At 65.8% G+C, this 26499-nt stretch overlaps 2 protein-coding genes across 3 annotated transcripts in view; both read left to right on the forward strand.

Annotated features, from left to right (window-relative positions):
• Positions 1-21664, forward strand: SNAPC4 (small nuclear RNA activating complex polypeptide 4). Its single transcript, XM_071216545.1, is given in 29 exon segments — positions 1-69; positions 2159-2300; positions 3059-3105; positions 4135-4302; positions 4443-4568; positions 5045-5123; positions 5464-5545; positions 7345-7449; positions 7531-7603; positions 7976-8140; positions 11430-11591; positions 11694-11717; positions 11719-11802; positions 11959-12053; positions 14520-14614; positions 15554-15633; positions 15869-16309; positions 16556-16774; positions 16834-16942; positions 17024-17065; positions 17068-17163; positions 17551-17621; positions 18105-18213; positions 19080-19615; positions 19617-20246; positions 20248-20373; positions 20376-20435; positions 20437-20679; positions 21107-21664. Coding segments are annotated over 28 exon segments (4314 nt in total). The 5' UTR covers positions 1-69; positions 2159-2170; the 3' UTR covers positions 21224-21664.
• CARD9 (caspase recruitment domain family member 9) overlaps positions 21147-26499 on the forward strand; it is a 10063-nt gene continuing 4710 nt past the window's right edge. Inside the window, exons 1-7 of one of the 2 annotated variants that reach the window (XM_058302730.2) lie at positions 21147-21227; positions 22121-22182; positions 23102-23420; positions 24413-24603; positions 24895-25032; positions 25478-25782; positions 26024-26203. In XM_058302730.2, the coding sequence (XP_058158713.1) occupies positions 22167-22182; positions 23102-23420; positions 24413-24603; positions 24895-25032; positions 25478-25782; positions 26024-26203 (1149 nt within the window). In that variant the 5' untranslated portion in view covers positions 21147-21227; positions 22121-22166. The remainder of the gene's footprint in view (positions 21228-22120; positions 22183-23101; positions 23421-24412; positions 24604-24894; positions 25033-25477; positions 25783-26023; positions 26204-26499) is intronic. The other variant, XM_058302731.2, reaches the window with a different exon arrangement.

Raw genomic sequence — 26499 nt, forward strand, 5'->3', positions numbered from 1 at the left:
GCGCTCGTGTGGCGCCGCCGGAAGTTCGGGTCTGGGTCGCCAGGGCGACGGCGGCGGCGGGCTAGGCCGGTGAGCGCGACCGGGCTGGGGAGCGCGACGGCGCGGGTGAGGGCGGCGGGGGCCCGGGAGGGCGGCGCGCGGGGTGCCCCGGCCGCGGGCGCTGTGCGGGCGAGGGCTCCTTGGGCTTCGCGGCCTGGCCCGGAGAGGAGGCGCGGGACGGACTCCCGGGAGCCGGGTGAGTGGGGCGCTCTGCCCGCCGTCCAGGGCCGCTTCTCTGCGGATGCTGCCCTTTGGGGGTGGCCCCTTTTGCTCCCCGCGCTCGGGGTTGGGGGGCAGGTTGGTGTGCGCAGGGCTGCCTGCGGCGTCGACCGGCAGGAGGGGCATCGCCGAGGGCAATCGCCTGTGATTTGTGACCAGGGAGCAGCCTTGACTCAGGACTTGAACTCGTGACTCTGACCTCTTTTCTGCTGTCGCGTGTCCACATGGTAGACGGTGGGGAGCAACGCTCTCTTCAAAACACAAGTTGCCTTTTCTCTTAAGAGCTGGCCTTCCAAAGGAAAGCCCCTCGTCTCTGTCCCTGGTGGAAAGGGCGTCTTTGAGCCTGCCAATAGTTTGTTGGTAGAGCTGCTGGTCTGGGTGACTGTGGGCTGAGATTGGTTTATAAACATTTCGAATATCAACAAAGCACCTCCGCTAAGAACGAGGAGCACTGTGACGCAGACTGCCCGGGTGTCCTAGTGCTGCTGTGACAGCAGCACAAACTCACTGCCTTAAAATCCCAGAAGCCAGGGCCTGGAGGGAGAACAACAAGCCTTCCCTGTCCAGCCTCTGGTAGTGGCCAGCAGTATTTGGTTCCTTAGCTTGTAAGTGCGTCACTCCTTTGCCACGCAGCTTTCTCCCCTACGGACACGGTCTGGTCTTCCCTTATAGGGACACCAGCTGTAATGGATTGGGGACCCCTACTCTGTCAGTCCTCCTCTTAGCTAATCTCTTCTGCAGCAACCCTATTTCCACATTTTAAGGCTGCATTCTGAGGTCCTGTACTTTAGCATGGGGAGACAGAGTTCCCATAGCACTGTTAGACCCGAAGGGTCCCTCTCAGCGGGTGCCTTTGTCTTGTTCGATGGGCAGCCCCCAGAGTGGCAGGAGTCTGGGAACAACCCCCGTGGGTTTAGGCACATCCCTGTCCCCTCCCCGAAGGCCCTGCGCTCAAGCCTCTGCTTGTAGCTTGCCGCCGCGCGCCGCGGGCCCTGGGTGGTATTCCCAGTGCCCCTTTTGCAGCCCTTGGCCTTGGGCAGCTGTAAGAGCCAGAGTCCAGAATGGAGCTGGGGGGCGGGGGGGGGGGGCTAGCATTTTGCTTTGATTTTTTTTAAGCTCCTGTGTTTCTTTGGAATTTTCCCTGCCAATATTTTATTCTCCTACCCTACTCCCTTCCCAGCTTCTCACCCCTTGGATTTCCAAGAGCAGTCTCTAAGAAAAAAAAAAAGGTTTCTATTCCTTCAACACCTATTTGTCTAATGTCAGCCACTGTCACGTGCCAAATGCTGGAGGGATAGCAGAGACAGACGGAAGCCCTGTCTGTCCACAGGGAGCACGATGCCATGCCATCAGCGCTTGTCAGCGGTCAGCCTGTATCTGGGGGTCCAGCTCTCCTGAGGGAGGGCAAGCTGGCCTGAGGCTGTGGTCAAAGCTTGGGTTTCCCACTGCCCATGGCCTCGTCCTTGTCTCTGGAGAATTTGCCACCCTCCTCTGTTTTTTATGCCCAGATGACCACTCACCAGTGGCTGGGTCATGGAAGGGCAGAGATCAGGACCATTTCGCGTCGGTCCCCTTCCCTGCCTGTACTGGGCGTGGCTCCGGAGCAGGCATACGGTCATGTGGCCACAGCCCCTCCCCCACCCCCACCCCCAGCAGGGCAAAGAGAGGCGCTTATGGCCATAGGAGAGCTTATGGCCATGGGAGAGCGTCAGGCAGCAGCCTGGGAGCTCCCCTGAGGGCCTGGGCCTCAAGCTCCGGGTCAGGAGCCCCAGGCCTGCCACCTGGTGGTGGGCTTGCGCCTTTGGGGTGGGCTTCCCAGTCTCCCCCAGGCACGTGCTGTCTCTGAAGGAGGATGGCATTCCCGCATGCTCTTTGTTTCCAACGTCTTGTGCTTTGGCAGCAGGTGGAAGCCATGAATGTAGATGCTGAGAGAGAGAAAATAGCAAAGGAGATCGAGGAGCTAGAAAGGATCTTGGATCCCAGCTCCTTGAGCATCAATGGGGAAGTGTCGGAATCAAGCCTCGAGTCGGATTCTGAAGCAGGTAAGTTCTCATGCCACACGAGCTCTGTAGATATGGGTAAGAACAGCTGGCGTCTGCCCTCGGGGCCCGTCCGGCCTTGCCGGGCTGCCACTGTGCTGCTGGGAGCAGGCCCACCTCCCGCCAGCCAGATCTCCCTGCCTTCCGCCTGCCCCTTCCTTGGCCTTGAGACCTGCCGGCTGGCAGCACAAGGGAAGCACTTGCCCTCCCGCTCCGCACTCCTCCCACACCACCTCCACGCTCCCCTGGCCCCAGGGGGCCGCCCCTGCCGCGATGGCTGGGCTTCACGGCCTGCCGACCCTCCTGCCTGCGGCCGACCCCGGCCTTGCCACCCACCTCGTCCAGGCCCAGAGCTTGTCCCTGAGGCCGAATCTCTCGGGTGCCCGCCCGCACCTGCACCTCTCCTCCTCCGCCCGTTCTCTTGGCCTCTCACTTGCCCGCCCCCCTCCCCTCTCCATGGGGCCTCCCCTCCTCGCGGCCGCTGCCTGCCCTGTGGACAGCTGGCATCGGATGACGTGACTCGCTATCCGTGCAGCCTGTCCCAGTGGTCCAGGGCGCGCGGCCCGTGCTATTGGGGGTGGGGCTTCCATGCGGTGCTCTGGCCCCTCAGAAGATGGTGGCCCCCACAGGCAGGCGCGTGCCCCCGAGTCCAGAGGCCTCTGGTCGGGCCTTCTCTGTGGCCACCCATGACCATAGCCGCTCGGTCCCCCTGGCATCTTTCTCCATCATCTGCCACTAACACTGTGCTCACCTTCCCACAGATTCGCTGCTTGACGAGGACTCTGACCCTCCTGGACCCCCAGCCTTGGTAACTAGGGCCCAGCCTGGCGGAGCCGCTGCCAGCTCTCCATCCCCGTCCCTCCAGGGCCTGGGCGGCCGGTCTGGGCCTCACCCCACAGTGGCTCCTCTTCATTATAAGCCATGCGGGTTTCCATTAAAGCCACAGGCATCACAGACATCCTCATCGAGGTGGACGCTTGCCCCAGAAACGAGCTCGTTCGTAGCTCGGCGGCCAAGCCTCCCAGTGTGCCCTGAGCATGCGCCCTACGCACATGTCTCTCATGTGTGACATTGCACTTGAAAGGCTGCCCGGGTCCCGCCCTCCTCTGCCTCAGTCGCCCAGTCTGCACAGTGGGGGCAATTTCTGCACCTCCCGGTAGGGCCACCATAACAAGATGCCGATGCAGGACCCCAGGTGGCACCTGGCAGAAGTGCATCGCCACGCTGGTCACTGGGAACCGCGTTTCTGTCTGTCCAGAGTTTTTTTTGAAAACCTGTAGCTGACTTTCACTTCCCCTCTGGGCAGCAGGTGTGGGGAGGCCTGCCCTGGCGTGCACCGGCGCGTAGCTTGCTTGGCTTTTCACCTCTGGCCATGCGTGAGGGTTATTCCCACGTTTGGTCTTTGTGGACGGCGCGGTGCTGCTAGTCCTCAGCCATGCATTCTCGTTCCCTGTCGTTCTGCCAGTGACGAGTGACGCATGCTCCTTGTGAACGCTCAGACGTAACGGGGTGTCTTCCGGGCCTGGGGAAGGCGACTGGCTCCTGCATAGCCTCCCCCACCCCAAGTGGTCTTGTGGGAGTCCCCTGGAAAGTGGTGGGGTCCACTCAGACCTCGCGCCCTCTGGCCCCTCCCTGGCGGGTCAGGTCTCGGCCCCGTTGGGGGGGGTGTAGTCTTGCTGGTACCTGCTGTGTTTCCCAAAGGCCTAGCAGGTGTCAGGCCCCTGGGCGGGCCGGGGAGGGGAGGCTTCCTGAAGGGTGCTCAGTGGTGCAGCCCGGCCTGGGGCCGCAGGCGGCGTGGCCATCCCCTCTGCTCACGTGGGCTTCTGGCTGTGACCAGGAAGGAGGAAGGTGGGGTGACGCCAGCAACGAAGAAGATGACACCAAGGACAGAAACCTCCCCGAGGACCCGGAGACCTGCCTGCAGCTGAACATGGTCTACCAGGAGGTGATCCGGGAGAAGATCGCGGAGGTCAGCGTGCTGTTGGCCCAGAACCGGGAGCAGCAGGTAGGGCAGGCGTCCCACCCCAAGAGGGCCCAGGCTCGCCTGACCAGGCCTCCCCGGGAGGGGCAGTGGCCGGGGTCCTGCGTCTCCGCAGTGTGGCCCACCTACAGCTGGCCAGAACGCTCCCTTTGTGTCTGTCCCAGGAGGAGATCACGTGGGACCTGGCTGGTGCCAAAGGCCCCAAGGCGAAGGGCGGCAAGGGCCTGCCTGCCAACGTGTACATAGGGCACTTCATGAAACCCTACTTCAAGGACAAGGTCACCGGAGTGGTGAGTGGGGGCCTATTTGCCACGGGAGGGTTTGGTCCCCCCAGCCTGCTGCCGGAGGTCGTGAATTTGTTTGGGTTCTGCAGAATAATATCTCACTTCCTTAAAACTCTCTTTCTCACCCCGTGGTGAAAGTCAAGGCTTCCCTCGAATGGGGCAGAGCTGCCTTCTGCTCTAGGGATGGCCTCCCTGGCACGTGCTTCCCTTGTGGAGTAGACAGGGAGGTAGGAAGGGTCCGCATTTGCTAAGGCAGCCCGTGCCTTCCTCTCGGGCCAACGTGGAGTTGGGCGCACCCTCAGCTGGGCTGGGCAGTGCTCAGAGCAGCCCCCGTGACGTGGCAGCGAGCCAGAGGGTTAGTGTCCGCCCTTGCCCGTGGACGCGTGTCCAGGGAGGCCAGGGGCCAGGGCTCTGCTCCCTAGCCTGGACCCCTGAGGTACGCACGCTTCTGTCCACGCCTTAATACCTGTGTTCTCTGGCAGGGGCCTCCCGCCAACGAGGACACCCGGGAGAAGGCGGCGCAGGGCATTAAGTCCTTTGAGCAGCTCCTGGTGACCAAATGTAAGAGCCCAGGCCGCAGCGTCTGCTGGGCCCCGGGGCCGTGCTCTTGCCCACTGCCCCTGCCCCTTCCCCAGGGAGGCTGCTCTCTCTCCTGTGGGCTCCTGTGAGCGTGGGACGGCCCGGGGGGATTGGCTTGGCCGGGGTGGAGGAGCAGCACGTGGCCAAGAGGCGCTGGTGGCAGAGCCACCTGCTCCTGTGGGCCTAGAGAAGTTGCTTAGCCCTCGGCTTCCTCCCCGGAAGCTGGAGCTAGCACTCCTGCCTGGGGACCGTGAGGCTGTGCCGTGGAACACGCCGCGTGGCCCCTGACCCCGACCGCGGCACGCCCGTTGTCTCTCATTAGGGAAGAACTGGGAGAAGACCTTGCTCCGGAAGTCGGTGATGAGCGACCGCCTGCAGCGCTTGCTGCAGCCCAAGCTCCTGAAGTAAGCTGACCATGAACAGCCAGCCTCCCCGGGCAGTGGGAAAAGCTTAGCCGGTTTGGGGGAGCGGGGGTTCTGTGGATCCTCCTCCCTTACCCGGCAGCGGGAGACCCGTCTCTGCACTTTCCCTTTTTCCGAGGAGGTGGAGTTTGCAGGTCCGCGGGAAAGTGCTGGGCCCGGTGGGGCAGCCATGGTGGAGCTGTGTGAGTTGGGTGGAGTCTTGTTACCTCTTGGCCTCAGTTGCCGCCTCTGAAAGCACGGGCAGTGAGGCCCACTTTCGGTGTTTGCTGATCGAGTCACATCACACATCCAGAGCCCCCTGCCTGCCACCGCCACCGCCACATCGTAAATGCTGGCTGGGGGCGTTGTGTCGATCCACTGTCCTTAGAGACCAAAGTCCCCGAGCCAGGGTGGCAGGGTCTCGCGGAGCCCTGGAGGGGCAGCAGCAGGGCTGGGGGTTGTGGCCCTGAGCGTCTGATTTGGGCCTGGCTACATGGTGCAATGACGCAGGCCCCTGTCCCCGACCTGGGTGTCCCCACCTGCTGCTGCCGCTGCGGGGGTGTCTAGAGGCAGAGGTGAGTGTTTCCCGGCCATCAGGACAGGAACAGCCGGGGAAGGTGGCCGTGTTCATCTGTTTACTTTATTTGAGGAATTACTCCTAAGGTACAGATTCAGCACTCACTTGGATCACGGTTTATTTTGGAGTTATCGTAATCAGTTTCGTAAGTTCCATGCGGAACTCGAACTTGTTGGTTGCAAAGCTTTTTCAAGGACAGTATTTAATTATGAATTTTCTCTGACACAACAAGCCTATCTGGGGGTAGATTTTAATTAATTTTTGCAGGTGCCTGGTTTGGGTTTGGCGGAAGCAGCAGTAGTGTATTCAGAACCAATGAAGTCCCGTGAGATACTTATTGCAAAGAAGCCTACTGAGTGCCAGGCTCTGAGTGGCAAGTGGGGGGCTCGCACGTGACAGATGCCAAGCAGGAGGAAAGCTTTCAGCTGGCTCAGTTGTCTGGGAGCGCAAGCTCGTTTTCCTGGGGGAGAAAGAAAGGGGTCCTTGGGGCTACCTGCTGCTTCGTAGCTTGAAGGGCATGATCAGGAGGTGCTTCTCTCAGGCCAGGGGATCTGGGGGCCCTGCGGGGATGTGGGGTTCTCAGGCTGGGGGAAAAGTTAGGGTTCGTGGTGTCATGGGGCTCCTCCTCCCTGGCTGGTGGCAGCCTGGGGACACTGGCGATGTGGGCTCCCTTTTCTTGAGTCGGGGGGAGCTAGGATCATACAGTGATTTTGGGCCCCTCCTCCCAAGCTGGGGTGCACCGTGGTGGTGTGGGGTCTCTTCTGGGCCAGCAAAGAGCTGGGTTTGCCCGCCGCCTATTCTGGGCAGCAGTTTCGCCGAAGGGACAGTGCAGCCGAAGGAGTGGTCTCTGGCCATGAGCTGGGCGCGGGAGGGCAGGAAGCCTGGAAACCGCCTCCGCCCGGAGTGGGCTGGGGCTGGGCCTGGTGGGTGAGGTGTGGCCGAGCCGGGGCGGGCACGCAGGGTTCGTCGTGTGTGTCAGCAGACAGTGCAGCCCTCACCATGCCAGGCGCGTCGGCCCGGGCAGGGCAGGCGGGTGCCGCGGGGGAGCCGAGACACCCAGGCTGAGGAGCTCGTCCGTGTGGGTCGTGGTCGGGCCTGGAGCGCACTGCCATGATCCCTGCTCCTGTGCGCAGTGCTGCGCAGAGCAGCCACCTGGTGCTGCCGCTGCCCCCGCCAGGGCCTGCCGTCCGTATCTGTGACCCACTGCACCTTCTCTGCCCTCCAGGCTCGAGTACCTACAGCAGAAACAGAGCAAGGCTGCCAGCGAGCCGGAGAGGCAGGCCCTGGAGAAGCAGATCCGGGAGGCAGGGAAGGACATCCAGGAGATCAAGTGAGGCAGCTGCGGGGGACGAGGCGGTGGGAGCAGAGGCCGAGCAGGGCCAGGCTGACGGTGCCCCATCCCTTCCCCCAGCCAGCTTCCGGAAGAAGCCTTGTTGGGGAACCGGCAGGACAGCCACGACTGGGAGAAGATCTCCAATGTCAACGTGAGCCGAGGGCAGGACAGGGAGTCCCGCCAGGCAGGGTCTTGGCCAGCAAGGTCATCTCTGGGTGGCCAGATGTGCTCTCCAGGGCTCCTGGAGCTGACATGACCCCTTCAGTCACACGTGTGTCTGGCAGTGGGGCCCGGGCCAGCTGCCTCTTGTGAAGTGGGTGGCCACGAAGGCTTTGCGTCGGGGCCACAGTGCATTTGGGCTGTGCAAAGCCTAGGGGCCAGACAGTGCCCCTCCCCTTCCTCACGTACCGACGTGCCGATAGCAGGCTGAGGGCAGTAGCTCCGCCTGCACCTGCGCCCGTTTTGGGCCCAGGGTGGGCCTGGGTCTCAGTCCCCAGAGGGCTGGGTGTCTTTCTTGGTGCAGTTCGAAGGTGGCCGCAGCGCAGAGGAGATCCGGAAGTTCTGGCAGAACTGTGAGCACCCCAGCATCAACAAGCAGGAGTGGAGCCGTGAGGAGATTGCACTGCTGAAGGAGGTCTCAGCCCGGCACGGCCACCTGGGGTGGCAGCAGACAGCGGAGGAGCTGGGGGTGAGGACCGCGCCGCGCCTGCCGGGAGATGGGCCGCGCCACGGGTTCCGCCCCACCGCTCCTCCCCCAGCGCAGAGGGGCTGCGGCCTCTGGCCAGGGCCGACCCCTCCACCAGCGGCCCGTGCCAGCCTCTTGCCACACTCTGCCTCTCCTCCCTCGTTCCTGGGTGCTCTCCTCCCGTCAGCGCCAGGAGCTTCTCCTGTGGCTGGTGCAGGAAAGCACTTCCCGTCTGCCCTGGGCATTGCCTTCCAAGACCAGGGCCGAGGGCCTGTGCTGGCCTCGGGGCCACTGAGGGAGCCGCTCCCAACCGGGCTTTTTCTGCCGCAGCTTTTGTGTTCCGGAATTTGGTGTGATTCTTTTTTTTCCCCAAATTTCTAGAGTATCTGTAATTTCAGTTTTGTTTGCCTCTTTGAATCCAAGTTTATTTAGGAACGTGTTTCTTCGTTTTTAATTTTAAGTAGGTGTCTTGGAACCCTTTCTGTTGTTTCTTTAGGTCTAATTTTACTGGATTGTGTGACTGGAGAACACAATCTATAGATGCTCTGTTTTTTAAATTATCACTTTTTTTAATGGTCAGGCACATGGTTGTAGCAAACGAGACCAAACTTGCCATTTCAAAAAAAAGATGCTCTTTCTGCTGGGTGTGGAGTCGGCATAAGCCTGATGAGCCCTGAACGGGGGTGCTTGGCTGTGGGTCGTACTAGTCTTGTTCTCTGCATGGGCCCAGTTCTGATAGTTATCTGGCTGGAACCTTGATATAATCTGACAGAACAACACTTAAAAATCTTTTCCTCTTTACAGCTTTAACAGCTTACTTTTTATGGTAATTGCTTCATAGTTTGTGATATATAATTTAAATTTTTGTCATCTTATGAAAAAAATCGCTTTAGCTCTTTATTCTTTGTATTTTTAAGTTGAAATTCTGTCTTATCTGATACAGATTCTGCAACTCCTCTTCTTGTTTTTTTAAGATTAATTTATTCCCCCCTTTCTGTTCTTTGTCCACTCCCTGTGTGTTCTTCTGTGTCTGCTTGCATTCTTGTCAGTGGCACTGGGAAACTGCGTCTCTCTTGTTGCATCATCTGCTCCATCAGTTTTCTGTGTGTGCAGCACCACTCTTGGGCAGACTGCGCTTTTCACACAGGGTGGCTCTCCTTGTGGGGCGCACTCCTTGTGCATGGGACATCCCTATGCGGGGACACCCCTGCGTGGCAGGGCACTCCTCGCACGCATCAGCACTGCACATGGGCCAGCTCCACTCGGGCCAGGAGCCTGGGTTTGACCCTGGACCTCCCATGTGGTAGGCGGGCGCTCTGTCAGTTGAGCCACGTCCGCTTCCCCCTGTTTTTATTATTTGCGTTTACCTGCCATTCTTTTACAGACCTTCTTTTTTGGGGGAGGAGGGGTGTACCGGGATTGATCCCAGGACCTCATACATGGACAGCAGGTGCTCAGCCACTGAGCCACATCTGCTCCCAATGAGTTGGTTTTTTTTGTTTGTTTTTAGGAGGTACTGGGGATCGAACCGAGACTTTGTACATGGGAAGCAGGTGTTCAACCTCTTGAGCTGCAGCTGCTAACCTGCCCATCCTTCCTGCCCCCACCCTGATAGGGCCCTTGTCTGTCTGCTTGCTTGTCTGCTCACTGTCTCTTCATCTTCTTTAGGAGGCACCAGGAACCAAACTCGGGACCTCCCATGTGGGAGGTGGGCACCCAACCACTTGAGCCACATCCTCTTCTGGCTCACTGCATCTGCTCGTTGTGTCTGCCCATCCTCTTTAGGAAGCACTGGGAACTGAACCCAGGACCTCCATGTGGGAGGTGGGCACCCAACTGTTTAAGCCATGTCTGCTCCCTGCCACCCCTTTTTTAATTGCCTTTTTCAGGTGTTTTCAGGAAAGCAGTGTGTGGCTGGCTTTTGTTTGCTAACCCGCTCTGCCAGGCTGGCTCTCAGTGGGCGGGTGTGGCCATCGGTGCTCAGTGGTGCTGTGGACGTTGTTGGCTGTCACCCTGTGGTTACTGCACGCTCCCTGGCGATCTTACTTCCCTCCTTCCTCTCTTTCCTTTCACTTCCCTTTGCTGTTTTGATCAAGTTCTGAGACCAGTTTTTATCCCGACTAACATGGGAAATCCAGCAGTACATTTCCTTTCCACCGGCAGTTGTATCTCTTTCCTAGAGCAAATAATTCAGCTGCATTTCTCTAATAATACTTGAAAAAAGGAGACCAGAGATTCCCCCCAGGACGTTTCTCCTTCCTTCCTAAGCATTGTTTTTAGTGCCTGTTGCAGCCAGTCCAGAGCCTTGCAGACTCCTCCAGCCTCTTGGAGAATCACTGCTCCCAGACAGCCCCGGGCGTCCTGAGGCTGCCTCCAAGCCCCTGTTGCAGCCACCCAGGGGCGTCCTGGGGCTGGTTTTTATCTCAGAGCGGTGCAGTCAGCTCTGCTGCGTGGTGGGGCTCCCCGGGTCTGGGCCCATGTGCAGAAAGCCTCGTGGTTTTTGCTGGCCCGGGAGATGCCCTCCCTCTGCCCTGGGGCGAGGAGAGCACAGGCTCCGTCAGCGTGGTGCTGGGCGTGCGAGCAGGAAACACCCCGCCGGCGAGCAGCCGTGTCGGCAGGTGCCTGAGTGAGGAGGGTCCGTCCTTGGCAGATGGCCGTTCAGAGGGCGGGGTTAGGACCACTCTGTGGGGCCCCGGGGGGCTCGGAGGATGCCCAGGAGCGGGCCCACGCGCGGCCGCCCCCGTGTTCTCTTCACCTCAAGCCCTGGCTTTGGGAAAATTCAGGCTCAAAGAACGTTCATCAGCCCTTGGGAGACTCTTTCCGTAAGATGAGTTGGCAGAGCTGGGGGGCCCAGGTCTGTTGGCTGAAGCGCTGTGGGTCTGGGCCAGGAAGCCCCTTGGGAACCCTCTGTTCTGAGGACAGTGCCCAAGATGTGGACACTAGCCCAGCAGCCGCCCAGCACCGCCCTGGACAGGCCTGGGAGGTTCCTGGGAGCTCGAACCCAGCAAGAGGACGGGCAGGCACCGAGTTCAGAGGGCTGGGGCGTTCTGGGCGCTGCTCTCCCATCGGCTTGCCAGCTGAGTGTCCAGCAGATGACTGTGCCTGCGGTCAGGGGAGGTCCTGTGGCTGGGACCTGGCATGTCCCCCAGGCGGTGCGCTCCAGCACCCTGCGGGCGGCTCAGGAGCGGGCGGCAGAGGCGCGGGGCTCGCGGCGCAGTATGTCTGCCCCAAGGCCTCGCGGGCGGGGCGGCTGCATGGTGACCCTGTCGTCTTGTCTGGGCCTTTCGAGAAGACCGGTCGCAGCGCCTTCCAGTGCCTGCAGAAGTTCCAGCAGCACAACAAGGGCCTGAAGCGCAGGGAGTGGACGGAGGAGGAGGACCGCTTGCTCTCCCAGCTTGTGCAGGAGATGCGCGTGGGGAGCCACATCCCTTACCGGAGAAGTAAGCAGAGGCCTGTCCGGCCGTGGGCGCCGGGAGGGAGGCCAGGCCCTCTCCTTGGGGATCAGCGGGGCTGCTCTGTCGGCTTCTCGCCGTCCCATGAGGCCCTGTGCCCCCAGGTTGTCTACTACATGGAGGGGAGAGGACTCCATGCAGCTCATCTACCGCTGGACCAAGAGCCTGGACCCCAGCCTGAAGAAGGGCTGCTGGGCCCCCGAGGAAGACGCTGTAAGTTCCTGCAGGGCAGGGCCTCGTCCTCTTGTCTGCGGCTGCTCCCTCCCCCGGGCCCTCCCGATGCTCCCTCCCAAGGCTGGCTGGCTGGGGGTGGGCACGTGGCGACCGTCCTGCCCCAGGGGAGCCGTGGGGCCGCTGTCCTTCCTGCAGAAGTTACTTCAAGCCGTGGCCAAGTATGGGGAGCACGACTGGTTTAAGATCCGGGCAGAGGTGCCAGGTAGGAGTGATGCCCAGTGCCGAGACCGGTGAGTCGGACAGCGCTTGAGCCGGGGGCCGCGCCGCAGCGAGGGAGGGGGCAGCGGCGGGGGGGCAGGGGGCAGGCTCTCGCTGGGTTGGCCTGGTCACGCAGCGCCGTGCCATGGTTTCCAAGGCAGTCGTCACGAGGCTTGTCCTCCAGGAGCGCGCCTCACTGCTGCTGGCACTGTCCTGGTGCACGCAGCCTCGTGCCTCCTTCCTACAGGTGGCTTGGGTCTTTTTTGGGACCTTATTGAGGCATAAGTCACTCCTGTACCGCTCACTTCAGCATAAAATTCAGTGGCTTTTCGTTTACTCAGAGGTGTGTGATCGTTACCCTAACGAACTTTAGGACATTCTGTTACCCCCAAAAAGAAGCCCTGTGTGTATTAGCATCGCTCATCCACCCCCTTGCCCCCCTCCGCTTTCTGGGGAAGCCCCACACTGTTTTCCAGAGTGGCTGCACCGTTTTTCGTCCCCTGCGACATGCAACTCCAGTGTCCCACGTCCGCGTCTGCACGTCGTCGTCTGACGTGGTGTGAAGGGGGTCTCGCCGTGGTTAGACTGGCATCTCCCTCGTGGCTAATGATGTGAGGGTTTCCCATGTGCCCGTTGGCCAGTTGTACGTCCCTCCTTGGAGAAACGTCTGTTCAGCTCCCGCCCGTTTGTGGGCCAGGTTGTCTTTATTTTACAGAGTGGCGAGAGCTCTCTGTCTGATCTGGATCAAGTCCCCTTAGCAGATAGAAGACCCACGAGGATCTTCTCCTGGTTTGTGGTCGTCTTCTCAACTTCCTTGGCGGTAGCCTTTGAAGCCCAGATGTTTTCAGCTCTGATGAAGTCCAGCTTCTCTTGGTTCCTTTTTTTTTTTTTAAAGGAGCTTCCAGGCCTTGAACCCAGGGCCCCATATGTGGGGTGTGGGTGCTCGACCACCGAGCCCCACCCGCTCCCCCTTTTGCTGTCTTCTGTTGCTTTTGCCTCTGTGCCGCACCTGAGAGGACTGACCCCCCACCCCAGCCCGGGGCAGGAAGGTACCCTGTGCTGCGTCCCAGGATCCGTGTCTCAGCCCTCGGGCTTAGGTCCTGGGGGGAGGCGGGGTCCACCCTCAGCCCTTGGCACGTGGATTTCCCACAGCCCGAGCGCCACTTGTCGAGACTGTTGTTGCCATCGGGGGGCTCGGCGCCGGTGTTGGACGCCCACTGCGGTCAGCAGGGCCTCGCTTCCTTCCTGTCGGTCTCTGCGTTTGGTCCTTGTGCTGGACCACGGCGACCTGACGGCTCGCTGGGCAGCGCGTCTGGAGGGGGAAGTGCTTGGGTGGCCCCTCCTTGCCGGGCCGGGTTCCTGGCCGCTCCGCAGCGCACCTGACTGCAGGGTGCGCCATTGCCCTCCTGAGCTGATGCCACACAAGCAGCACTGAGCGCCGTGGTCGGTCATTTCCCTTTGCCCAGTACCCCAGCTGGTGGCCCACCTGGCCAGGTCTGGGGGGGCGGTCCGGCTAAGGAGCCGTCTTCGTGGGTCACCCCATTCCTTGGTTCCTGTGCTCTCGGGGTCCCGAGAGGCACCCTGGCTTTCGTGCCTGGGGCTGCTTCTCAGGCCGGCTCTTCCTGCTCCGAGAACATGAGCAGCGCTGACTGGTGGGCTCTGAGGGCCGCAGCACCCAGTCCCCCTCTCCTGCTGCCCGGAGGTCCCCACGCAGTACCTGAGGCCTTTGGCTGGGACTCGCTCTGCTCTGAGCCTCGTTCCCCTCGGGACCAGGGCCATGCCCCCGCTGCACCTGGGCCTCGCGTCGCTGTCGGCGCTGGCGCTCCTTTCCCCGTGGGTTGGAGTGGCAGAGCAGACTGTGGGATGGTCTAGGTAGAAGGACTGGGTCACCTTGAAGGCCGTTGAGGGGGACACCACCCAGACACTGTGCAGCATGCTCCTCTCAACTCCCTAACACGCTGGGGCGCGCAGCGCCAGCCGGGCCTGGGTGGACTCAGTCCTGCTCACCAGGACCTTTGGCTCGGGCCCTGCTGCTGTCCTCCATCACTGTGCGGCGGCAGCTCAGACGGGCACCTGAGCGCTGTACTTGGTGGGGAGTCCAGTTCCTGATGGGTGTGAGCGCACAGGCCCTGCTCGCATGGGTCGTTTCTCTCTGCAGCTGTTTCTTGGGTTCCGAGCAGGGTGAGCGGCTGTGGAGGGGAGTGGGTGGCTGAGCACAGGAGTCCTGTGCAGGCCGGCGGGGCTACTCGCCCTTGTGTGTCTCCTGGCGGCGGTTAGCCCATCCGTCCCTTCTGGAATGCGGCACTGTGGTAGTGAGAGCGCACGCTCAGTGCCTCAGGCTGTGTCGTCCTTGAACGCTGCAGCCTGGGAGGTCATTCCCCAAGTGGTCCCCACCAGGGAGCCCAGGCCCCCAGGACCCCGGCCCCACTGCGGCTGGTGCAGGGACAGCAGTGGGCGGCCAGCCCAGTGGCTAAAACATGCGTTTGTTTCATCTTCAGGTATGTCAGAAGGTTACATTTCAGCTTAAAAAAGGGGCGATGGAATTCAAAAGAAGAAGAAAAGTTAATCGAATTAATAGAAAAACACGGCGTTGGTAAGCTCTGGTTGGCGTGTGCTGCTTGTTTGTAGCTGCTGCGAGTTCATTAAGGTTTGCAGAAGCCGCTGGCGGAGTGCGGGCCTCACCTGCCTGCGCCTCGGCCTGCATCCTGCCACTCACCATCTCGGCAGGAGCGACGGACCGCCTTATCACAGACTAACAGACCTTTGCCAGAAAGTTTACCTATAATGGAGGGTACCGAAAAAATAAGGTTGACGCGATTAACTTTATCGCTTGGCGATAACCACTGCTGGCGGGTGTGCGGCTGAGTGTCCTTTTTGAGGAACGTGCTGATGGTTTTCCCCTCAGCCTGTTGGAGCCGCTGCTTGCCCCTTGTCCTGCTGACTCCTGAGCGTCCTGGGCTGTGTCTTCTCCCCGGCTGTTGGTACTAGCCTGGTCAGGCCACCCCTCTGCTGGGGGGCCGCTCTGGCCCCTGGCGAAGCGAGCGGAGCTTTCACTTCTCTGTGGTCTCTCCTCGGAACAGGCCCCAACTGTCCTGGAGGGCTTGCGCAGCTTGCGCTGCCAGTGAGGCCCCCGCCACGTGCCAACAAGTTGCCTGTGGGAACGGTGTGCCAGTCTGCGCTCGTGCCTGTGCGCCATGGAAAAAGTCCATCTAAGAGCCTGATGTCTGGCTCAGGGCACCTGGCGTGGCAGACTCGGGGGGCCACATTCACGTAAACGTGGGGCACGCTGGTGTTTCTTCCCTCTCGGTCGTGCGTTGCCCGTCCTCGCTGTGGCTGACGGTCCACCCAGCCTCTGAGGCTGCTGCAGCAGCGCAGGCGCAGCCCCCGTTGGCCCCCAGCAGCTCTGAGCCTCTCGGATAGGCAGAGGGCAGGAGGGTGGGTTCTCAGAGACCCCGCTGTGTTCCGGGGGACACTGACTCCTTGAGTTGTCAGCCTTGGCGTGAAGGGGTTTCTGTCTTGTCTGGTTTCGCAGGTCACTGGGCGAAAATAGCTTCTGAGCTGCCGCATCGGACGGGCTCCCAGTGTCTGAGCAAGTGGAAGGTCCTGGCGGGGGTGAGGCTGCTGCACCCGCCCTCGGCCCATCACTGGGGGTGTCGGGGGGGGGGCAGGTGGGGAGGCCAGGACCGTGCATGGTCGGTTGCCGCTCACCTCGGAGCGGTCGCAGGGCCACCCCTGCCTCTTGGGAGGCCTTCCTGGGGGCCTCCCCCGGTGCCTGGCCGCCTGCCCGTGGCCCTTACAGTGGACCCCAGGGGAGTGGGGCCTCTCAGCCGCCCTTTCCTCTCTGCAGAAGAGGCAGAGTCAGCAGCGCAGGCGGCGGAGGCCCCAGCGGAGCGCCCGCTGGAGTTCCAGCAGCAGCAGCGGCGGCAGCGGGGGCAGCGGCGGCAGCGGGGAGAGCAGCAGCAGCAGCAGCAGCGAGGACTCGGGGGCAGAGCTGGAGGAAGGCCCTGGGGTCCCGGGGCAGGGCGGGGCGCTGCCGCCGGCCGCCTACGTGGTGCCCAGCATGGACCTGTGGGTCCCTGCCAGGCAGGGCGCCCGTGAGCTGTGGGTGGGACGCTCTGCCAGCTCTGCCCTCCCTCCCAAGGCAGCTCCTGGCTCCGCTCTGGCCCCCGGGGAGGACGCAGGCCTGGCACAGGCCCCCTCCAGGGCCTGCAGCGCCGTCCTCAGGGGCCCCCGGGACCCACGCTCCCCGGATGTGCACCCCGCTCGCTCAGAGGAGCTGGAGGACGAGGTGGGTACGGGCCCAGCTCATCCCCGGGAGGTCCACGGGGAGGAGGAGCCCCTGCCTGGGGACACCAGGCTTTAGAGCGGTTCCCACGGGCGTGGGGCTGTGTAGCCCCTCCCAGGTAGCTGGTGGGGGGTGGGGAAAGCACCCTGAGTGCTCGAGGCAGCAGCCCACGGTCAGAGGGCATCAGGTCAGGGGGGTCAGGTCAGGGGTGTTGGACGCGCCTCCAGCCTTGCCCGTTCTTTCTGTCAGGATGGGAGGCGCCCCGCCGGAGGTGCCGCTGGAGACGGTGCTGCAGGTGCTCAGGACCAACACGGCCGCCTGGCGCGGAGGCTGGTGAGGGCCAGGGCCGGGCCAGGTACCCAGACGCGCTGTCGCCGCCCCGCCCCCAGCAGCCCCCGTCAGCCACTGCCTTCTCATCCGAGTGCTTTCTCCCTGCCCTGGTGCAGTGGACAGAGGCGCTGGCGGGCATGAGGGCGATGTGGTGGACCCCTTCCTGCCTGCTCCTGTGCCCGTCTCCCTGCTGGCAGCGGTCACGACCAGGCCAGGTCCACCCCCAGAGGAGACGAGCCCTGGCCGAGAGCCCCAAGGGCCCGTTCTACCTGCAGAAGGAGAAGCTGAGGCCGTCTCACCTGCCCAGCGCGGCCCTGGCTTCCGGGTGCAGATGGCAGCTCGGCCGGGCCCCACCTGCTGCGCTCGCGGGCCCCCCCGGATCCTAAGAAGGCATCGGCGCCAGAGGACACGCCCTGCGGCGGAGGCTGCTGGACGCAGGCTGCTGATGGCCATGAGCCCGTGGGTGGGCGACGTCAGCCTGCCCCAGGCGCCGGCCTCCAGGAGGACCGCCATGGCACAGACTCGGGGTACAGCCCTGGGGGCGGGGGCAGGAAGGCGGGCCTGGGAAGGGGAGCAGGAGGGACGGTTCATGGGCCGTCGGACCCCAGAGTGGCACCTGCCTGCGGGAGCACCTGGGGCCCGCTGCTTCTGTCCCGCTTGGCACGCGTGGCCAGGAAGGTGGGCTGCCACGCTGGGCCTGGGGCCTCTCCTGGGACTCTCCACGTGTGCCTGCACACGCGGGTGCTTTGGGGAGCTGGGGGAGAACGTTAGAAACTCTTCTCCCAGAAGGTTCCGGCGAGGGGCCAGATAAGGGCCGGTGTCCCCTCGTGTACGGGGGCAGCTGCGTTTGGGGCCCTTCGCGGGGGGAGAAGAGCCCGAGGCCTGTCGTGCCAGCCCTGCCCCTTTGTCCGCAGCCGACAGCATCAGGACGCAGCTGCAGGGCGCACGCCTGGCCAGCACCCCGGCCTTCGCGCTCTTCACACAGGTGAGGGCCTGGTCTCCGGCGGCGTCCTGAAGGCGGCGGTGGGCGCGTCTCAGCCTGCCCTCGAAGGCTTTCGATCCTTCAAAGTGACCTTTCTTTGGTCTCCCGCCTTGATGGGCAGCACGGGGAGGGGCAGCAGGTGGTCAGCGCTCACTGAGCCGTCACAGCCAGGCTGCGCCGCGGGGTGGGAGGAGCCTCGGCGCCTAATAGCAAACGAGGGAGAGGCGCGGAGCAGGGCGCGGGGCAGGGCGCGGTGGGCTCAGCGTGGGGGCCAGGCGGCCAGTCAGGGAGGCGCTCCTGAGGCAGGTCGCAGCCTCACCAGAGACCCCCTGCTTCTTGCAGGCAGGACAGGCCTGCGCTCACCCCAGAGCCCGCACGCCCGCCCGCCTGCCTCTGTCGGGAGGTGCTGGCCAGCAGCGTCTCTGGGGTCTTGGGGGTGGGGGGGCAGCGGCCGGGCAGGGCTGTCACCCACCCCCGGGGCCTTAGCTGTTCCAGATCGACACGGAAGGCTGCATGGAGGTCATTCGAGAGAGGAGGGCCCAGCCCCCCGCGGCGCTCCAGGCGGGCTGCAGGGGACCCAGCGCTGCCTCTTCAGGTAGCCGGCACACGGGCCCCCAACTCCTGTCACCGCCCCCTCCCCATCCCCAAGCATGGCTTCCACGGAGTGCAGGGGAGCTCCTGAGAGCAGCGTGCAGCCCCCCTCGGGGGTGCCAAGGGTGCATTGGAGTGCCCACCGTGTTTCCAACTTCCAGGGAGCCTAGCCTGTATTGCAGGGCGTGCAGACAAGGGGCTGGGGAGCACTGGGGAGGGCTTGGCGTGGGGCATTCGGGATTGCGGGCCTAGCCCGTCCTGCCCCTCTGTGGCACCCAGTCCCTTGCTGAGGCCAGTGGTCCCCAGTGCACGTGCCAGGTGGCGGTGACAAGGTGGGGACAGCTGAGGGCTCTGGCCTGCAGGGACCCCCACAGGTGCCAGCTGCTCTCCTCCTCTTCCAGGTGCCCTCAAGTGCCCAGCACACCCCAGGTACTGCCCAACGCCCCGTGCTGCTGCCCTCTTCTTGGCTGTTTTGTCTAGCGGGAAAAGGCCGTCGGTGTTCATTTTCTGGGTACCCGGCCCACGGCCATGGGGTGGGGGTCTCCTTCAACCCCAGCAGGAGTGGGGCCTGGGCACTCGGAGCCCCTTGGTCCTCCCCTTCTAGGCAGACGTGGCCCCAAGGCGCCCCCAGTGTGGACGGCCCGGCTCCAGGCAGACAGGACTCCCTCTCCGGGCCCCTCGAGGGGCCTCCCGCGCAGCCAGCAGGCAGAGCGAGGACGGGGGGTCCCAGGACACGAGGCTCTTTGTGGGAGTGGGGGGAGTGGGAGGCCTGGCAGTCTGTCTTGAAGCTGCCTGGGGGTTAGGGGTGAGGGGGCCTCTGAGTCCAGGGCCCAGCTACATGCAGACCTTCTCGTCGTCTCATCCCTGCAGGTTGTGTCCTGAGGGTGCCAGCCCGAGAGGCCGCAAAGAAGGGCGCCAGCCGCAAAGGGGGCGGGGGGCTGGGCCCTGCCGCCGAGGCAGCGCCCAGGGCCCCCCTGACGGCTCCCGCTGGGCCCCGGCCCAAGCCCAAGACCGTGTCGGAGCTGCTGCGGGAGAAGCGGCTGCGGGAGGCCCGGGCCAGGAAGGCCGCCGCAGGCGCGTGTGGTCCTGGCCCCCCCCGGTGCTGCTCTCCTCCCCGCTGATCCTGCCGGCTCCGCTGCTGGCGGCACCGCAAGGCCCCCCAGCCACGGGGGCTCCCCGGACCTGGGTCCCCCACCCCAGCCCACCCCAGCTCTGCCAGCTCCTCGCAGGAGGCCGAGACCCCTGCCAAGGAAGGGAGCCCCCCTGCCCCACCAGCACTGGCTCCCACCAAGGCCTCGGCCCCGAGCACCTCCAGAGACACGGCTGTGGGCCCCGAGAGCCGTGGGCCGGACCGCACGGGACATTGTCAGGCCCCCACCGCGCCCCGGAAGCAGGGCCTGCCCGAAGGCACCGGCGTTGCTGCCGGCAGCCCCCAGCCCCCGCCAGCTGCCTGTGCAGCCCCTCCGTCTGGTGCAGGCGTTGGGCCAGCACAGGGGCGCGGCCCTCGTCACGGCCCCTGCCCCCCTGCCCGTCACGTGGGTGCTGACGGCCCAGGGCCTGCTCCCCGTATCGGGGCCGGCCATAGGGGGCCCTCCCAGACCAGAGCAGCCGGCTGGGGCCCCCAGGGTGGGCCCGAGTGCCTGTGCCCGCACACCGTGCCCTCGGGAGCCCCCTGCAGACTTGGTGCCAGTACCGCCCTCCAAGACAGACCCCGCCGACAGCCCTACAGAGGTGGACCGTGACGCGGCCTCTGCCCCTGGGGGGCCCTCCCCCCCCAGAGAGGCCACCGCGCCCCCTCCCCAGCCCAGCACGCCCTCCCAGGCCCGGCCCCCCGATGGCCGTCCTGTAGAGCCTCCTCTCCACAGCGGAGCTGGCCCAGGCGGGGCCCCTGGCCCCCTCGCAGGGGCAGGACAGCCGGGGGGGCCCCTCGTCCTGGGGAGCCCCCCCAAGCCTGGGCCCGAGAGGCGTGCCCCGGACCTGAGCCTCATCTCGCCAGAGAGCGCGGCGGCCGCCCAGGAGTGGCTGAGGGGGCGGCGGGGGGGCGTGTGTGCCCCCCCTGGGGAGCAGGCTGCCCTACCAGCCCCCCACCCTGGGCAGCCTGAGGACCCTGGCCGGCCTCCTTTTGCTCAAGAAGGACCTGGAGCTCCAGGCCGCGGCCCTGGCCGGGCCCCGGGGGAGGCGGCCAGCCCCGAGGGGGCGCTGCAGGCCGCACTCGGCCTGGTGCGGGGGGCGCCTGCGGGACAGCACGGCCTACCTGCTGCTCCAGGCACGCTTCCTGGCCGCCTTCACGCTCCCCGCGCTGCTGGCCACCCTGCCCCCACGCGGCGTCCCCACCACCCTGTCGGCCGCCAGCGGGGATCCTGGCAGTGAGGACGAGGACTCTCCCGGGGAGCTGGAGGCCCCCAACGGGGCCGCCCGCCAGCGCGGGCCGCCTAGCGGCGCAGGGAGCCCTGCCCTCCCGGGAGTGCAGGTGAGGCCACCGGGCAGGGCTGGTGTAGGAGACCCCCAAGAGGGTGCGCCTCCGCAGCAGGCCCTTCCATGGGGGCCGAGGCGGGGCCGGCCGGGGGGGGGGCGAGGGGTCTGCCCGGGCTGCTGTGCCGCACTCGGTCCCGCCCGCGCAGCTGCCCTTTTGCGGCTCCAGCCGGTGGCACCGCCGTCCTCGTCCCTGCCCTGGGGGTGCCGGGGGGGGGGGGCGAGGCACATACATTTGTCCTGGGGGAGCGGTGGTAGGGTCAGCGGGGACTGGGTCCCGCCTGCATCTCTCACCCAGTCGGGGTGTCCCCGGGAGGCTTGGCCTTGGGGGCGCCCCTTGCCCACCTGAGGAGCAGCGCAGCCAGGCCCCGGCCCGCTCACCTAGGCCTGAGTGACCCATTCCTCCCCTGCCCGGGCGGTTTCAGGGGGCCCTGGATGCTGGTGCGGGCTTCGCCGCCACCTGCCTGGAAGCTTCCGACGACCTGGACGTGCTCCAAACCAGGCGCTCCCGGCACGCCCGCAAGCGGAGGCGGCTGGAGTGAGCGGGTGCGCCGCGGGGGTGCAGCACTGCGCGACTGGGGTTTGTTTTCTGTCCCTGCGCCTTCGTGCGGCGCCTCCTGTGTGGACCCTTGGGTGGGCAGTGGCCAAGCTGGCGAGCAGTGAGCCGCGCCCTGCAGCGCACGTTGCCTCCGGAGCTGAGGGCCTCTCCCTGCCGCCAGGTGCCCCTGGAGGAGCCTCCTGGCCTGAAGCATCCGCTGCTGCTCAGGGAGGCAGGACCACCCTGAGAGGCCCCCGACCCCGGGGCCCTGAGAGGCCCCCGACCCCCGGGAGGACATGGATCCCACGACTCACGCCCCCAGCACCCTCGGCCCAGGCCTCTGCCGGGATGCGTGTCCCCAGGACTCGCCCTTCCCCGGGCACAGAAGGAACACTTGAAGGAATAAGACGAATGTTCTATTTTCTTAATTAAAAAGCAAACCCCAGGCTCTTGTGCTTTCTTGTGCGGGGACCCCTGCGCCGGGCCAGATGCTTCCTCAGTGGCCCCAGGCACCTCGGCTCCTCAGCTCCGGGGTGGCCGGGGCTGGGCAGGCCTGGTGGCAGACAGAGCCAGCCGCTCCGGACAGGCAGCCCAGCACCCAGGCCCCGCCTTCCGTGGCCCACGTGGCCCCGTTAGTGCCATCTGGCATCCTGACTTGCCCTAGTGGAAAGTCCAGAGAGAGCGCAGGCCTTGGCCCCCACTGCCCCAGCAGTGGCCACGGAGGCCCCAGCCCGGGCTCCACGTGGCTCTGTGCCCGTTGGCCCAGTGCCCAAAGCTTACGTGTGCGCGTGCATGCGCGTGTGTTCTCGCTTTGTGCCCGGGCCCCGCTGGGTGATTTTTGGTTTTCTCCTGGTTTCTTCTCGTCTTCGTGTCATCTGGGGGTTTGTTGTTTGGTTTTCAGGCAGGGCTCGTCCAGGTGTCGCCGTCCTGTTTTCTGTTTAATTCTGATGCGACCAAGAGCAGGTCAGTCCACCATGGGTGTCTTCCCACACGCCCAGCCGTAGCCTTGCCTTCCAGGGCAGGAGGTGTCACCCACCCAGCCCGAGGCAGGGCCCCCTAGTGCTCGGCCACCTGCCCCAGGCCGCAAGGCCAGGCACGGGCACATGTCCCCAGGAGGCCCCAACTGGACGGCCCGGGCACACGAAACCCGGGCCCAGGGTGATGGCAGATCCAGAGGGGGCGAGGGGAGCTCGCCTCCAAGGAGGGGGCCACTGCCCAGGCTCGGCCCTCCCTGGACACAGCCCTACTCGGCAGCTGTTGTGTCCTGCTGGCCAGCAGCGCTCGGTTAGACCAGCTCTGCTGGTGAGAGGGGGGGTCCTGGGAGGGCGCGGCCGGGAGAGGCCTCCGGCTCCCCGAGATCCAGGCCCAGCTGCTCCCCCAGGATGTGGCTCTGTCCCCAGGGCCCCAGCCAGGCCCACTTCTGCCCATCCTCCACAGTCGCCGGCCCATGTGTCCAGCTGGAGGGAGCTGCCCTCTGGGGCTGGGGCCCGGGGAGGAGGTCAGGGGTGGACAGGCTGGGAAGCGAGGCCCAGCCTGGCTCTGGGCAGCCCCTTGAACGTGGCTGGCTGCCATGACCCCGTGCGACCTGGGGTGGCCGGGCTGCCGGCTCCTACGTGACCAGAGGCCCCAGCTTCCCTGGTGGCATGTGCGGGCCTGGCAGTGCAGGTGCTGCCCACTGGGCAGCCAGAGCCAGGCTGAGGTCTCTCAGGGTCCCTGCCGCACCCTGACCCTGACCCTGACCCCCGGACCGCCGGGGAAGGGGAAGGCGCTGGGTGCGGAGCCCCCGCCCGCCGGGGAAGTGTGCGTCCAGCCCAGAGCAGGCTGGACAGCGATTGGCCTCGTGCCACCTCAGCAGGGCCTCCTCTCCCGCTTCCACCGCCAGGCCAGGCCAGGCAGGGGGCCCGGGCGCCTTCTTCCCCAGCTTTCCTCGGCAAGGACGACGACTTCCACTTCCCCCTGCCCCGCCCCCAGGCCGGGCTGGCTGGGCGAATCAGACGGGTCACAGGGGAACTGGCCTGGCGCGAGGCCCCCAGCCACCGTGGACCCAACCAGAACCACCCAGGAAGCGCGGCAGCTCCCGCCCTCCCACCCCACCCTCCCGCAGGCCGCCAGGCTGCCGGCAGCATCTCCGCTGCCCAGAGGCAAAGACGGCTGGCGCACCGCAGCGGGGACCGCGTCCTGCAGCCGTGCGGTGACCCAAGGTATGTGGCTGGGCGCCCCTTCCCCAGGGTGCTGGGGAGACGCGCTGTCCACCCCTGGCCAGAGACAGGGTCCTGAGCAGACAGCCCGCGGCACTGAGCTTCTGGGAGGCGCCAGCCGCCTCCCCTGCCCTCGGGCTCCCGGGGGCCTGGGCCCTCGCCCGTCCACGTCCTCACATCCACAGCGGGGAGTTGGGCACGATTGGGGGGATGCAAAGCCAGGAAATGAGCCAGGGGCCCACACAGCCGCCACGAGTGCGGAACAGGACAGCGTGGGGCCTGCCGGCCTCCACCATCCACCCAGCGCTCCAGACCTGCGGGGGGCTCCGACCTGCTGCCAGGCTGGCAGGAGGTGCTCTGGCCTCGCCGTCCAGTGACCTGCCGGGTGGGAGAGGGGCCCGGAGATGGCCGAGCCTCGCACCCAGGGCCGGGGGGCATCATGGCCGGCCTCTTCCCGCCGGCTGGGCCCTGGCGGGGCCAGGGGTGACGGAGCCACGCGCGCCCGGGCACGGGTGAGCCCCGGGGGCTGCTGGATTCCATTGCATCACCCGCACCAGACGGAAGGAGAGAGGGAGAGGGAGGGAAGGGCAGGGACGGGCGTGCGCGGGCGCCCACCGGGAACGAGGAAGTGCCCGCTCGGCCCGGCCCCACCCCCACCCTGCCCCACGGCCCCCGCCCGGGCCCCCCTGCCAGGCCGCCGCCCCCGCCCTCACCTGCGGGGCAGCACAGGCGCCTCTCCCCCTGCCCGCGGCTGCTGCGGCTGCTCCCGGCGCCTGTGGTGTCTGCGGGGCCCCCTGGGGTAGCGGAGAGTGTTGTCCCCTTGGCACGTGCCCGGGCGACGGGGAGGGAGAGCCTGCGGCGGGCAGAGGGAGGGCGCCCGCACTCGGGGAAGGCGGGCAGGGGCCGCCCTGCGGGGTCAGCGGGTGCCCCCAGGCAGGGGGCCTGGGGGAGGGGGGCAGGGGGCAGGGGCGACTGAGCGCCCCCGGCCCCACCAGCCCCACCATGTCTGACTACGAGAACGAGGACGAGTGCTGGAGCGCCCTGGAGGGCTTCCGGGTCAAGCTCATCTCCATCATCGACCCCTCGCGCATCACGCCGTACCTGCGGCAGTGCAAGGTTCTGCACCCCGACGACGAGGAGCAGGTGCTCAGCGACCCCAGCCTGGTCCTCCGCAGGCGCAAAGTCGGTCAGTGCTGCCCAATGCCCCGGCCTGGCACCACCCACCGGGCGCCCGGCCCCAGCCCAGCAGCCGCTGCCCAGCGCCCCCGCCAGGCACCCCCCGCCTGGTGCCCCCGGCCCCAGCCCAGCAGCCCCAGCCCGGCACCCCCCACCTCCCCGGCCCGGCGCCCCCCCGGCCCGGCGCCCGCCACCCAGAGCCCTGGCCCCAGCCCAGCAGCCGCCGCCCAGCGCCCCAGCCCGGCGCTCCCCGCCCCGCGACCTGGTCCGGCCCCCGGCCCCAGCCCCCCTCTGGCCGCAGGTGTGCTCCTGGACATCCTGCAGCGCACGGGCCACAAGGGCTACGTGGCCTTCCTCGAGAGCTTGGAGCTCTACTACCCGCAGCTCTACAGGAAGGTCACGGGCAAGGAGCCCACGCGGGTCTTCTCCATGATCATAGGTGGGCGGGGGCCGGGGGGACAGCGTGGAGGAAACACAGGGGCGCGAGCCGCCCCCAGGGCAGGGAGGGGCAGAGGCGGCAGGAAGGGGCGCCATCCTGGGGGGCAGCAGGAGGAGCGGGTGGGGGCCCTGGGGTGCGCCGGCCTCTCCCGCAGCCAGGGGGTGGGGCAGGGTGGGCCTGGCCTCTCTGCTCCCTGCCGCGGCGACCGCGGACGCCCGTGCCAAGCCGAGCTCGCCTCAGCCTGGAGAAGCTGCAAAAGGGAACTGAAAGGCCAGGGGCCCCCACGAGGCCCCGCTTGGCCATCAGGACGCTCAGGGCTGGAGCCAGCATGGAGCCAGCTCATCCCAGGACCGCCCTGTGGGCAGACGGCGGGGGCAGGGCCAGGGGTGGGCGGGGCGGGTGGAGGGGGCAGCACCCTTGGGGCCCTGACCCCGGCCCACCACAGATGCCTCGGGGGAGTCGGGCCTGACGCAGCTGCTGATGGCGGAGGTGACGAAGCTGCAGAAGAAGGTGCAGGACCTGACAGCGCTGCTGAGCTCCAAGGAGGACCTCATCAAGGAGCTGCGCGTGAAGGACAGCCTGCTGCGCAAGCAGCAGGAGCGCGGGCAGCGCCTCAAGGAGGAGGCCGAGGCTGGCGCGCGTGAGCTGAAGCGCTGCAAGGACGAGAACTACGAGCTGGCGCTGCGCCTGGCGCGCCTGAGCGAGGACAAGGGCGCTGCGCTCATGCGCAACCGCGACCTGCAGTTGGAGGTGCCTGCGCCCCGCCCCCACCTGCCGCCCCTGTGGGGGGGGGCCACGCCCTGGCCCCTCCTGCCGGGCGGCGTCCATCCCTGAGCCTCCCAGATGGCGACAGGGGTTCCCTGCTCCTCCTGCCAGGGGGAGGCCTGGGTCCCCGGGGGAGCTGCCGAGCCCCCGCGCCGCAGCCGGCCTCCGGGAGTGTCCAGGCGGTGGGGGTCCGGGGTGGGGGGCCCGGCTGACAGTGCGTCCGCAGATCGACCGGCTGAAGCACAGCCTCATGAAGGCCGAGGACGACTGCAAGGTGGAGCGCAAGCACACGCTGAAGCTCAGGCACGCCATGGAGCAGCGGCCCAGCCAGGAGCTGCTGTGGGAGCTGCAGCAGGAGAAGGCGCTGCTGCAGGCGCGCGTGCAGGAGCTGGAGGCCTCCATCCAGGTGGGGCAGGCGGGGCAGGCCGGGCGGGTGCAGGGCTGGAGGCTGCATCCAGGTGGGGCAGGCAGGGCAGGTGCAGGGCTGGAGGCCTCAGTCCAGGTGGGGCAGGCGGGGTAGGTGCAGGGCTGGAGGCCCCATCCAGGTGGGGCAGGCGGGGCGGGTGCGGGGCTGGAGGCCTCCGTCCAGGTGGGGCAGGTGGGGCAGGCCGGGAGGGTGCAGGGCTGGAGGCCTCGGTCCAGGTGGGGCAGGCGGGGTGGGTGCAGGGCTGGAGGCCTCGGTCCAGGTGGGGCAGGCGGGGC

Source organism: Dasypus novemcinctus, chromosome 8 (genome assembly GCF_030445035.2).
Source record: "Dasypus novemcinctus isolate mDasNov1 chromosome 8, mDasNov1.1.hap2, whole genome shotgun sequence".
Lineage (NCBI taxonomy): Eukaryota > Metazoa > Chordata > Mammalia > Cingulata > Dasypodidae > Dasypus > Dasypus novemcinctus.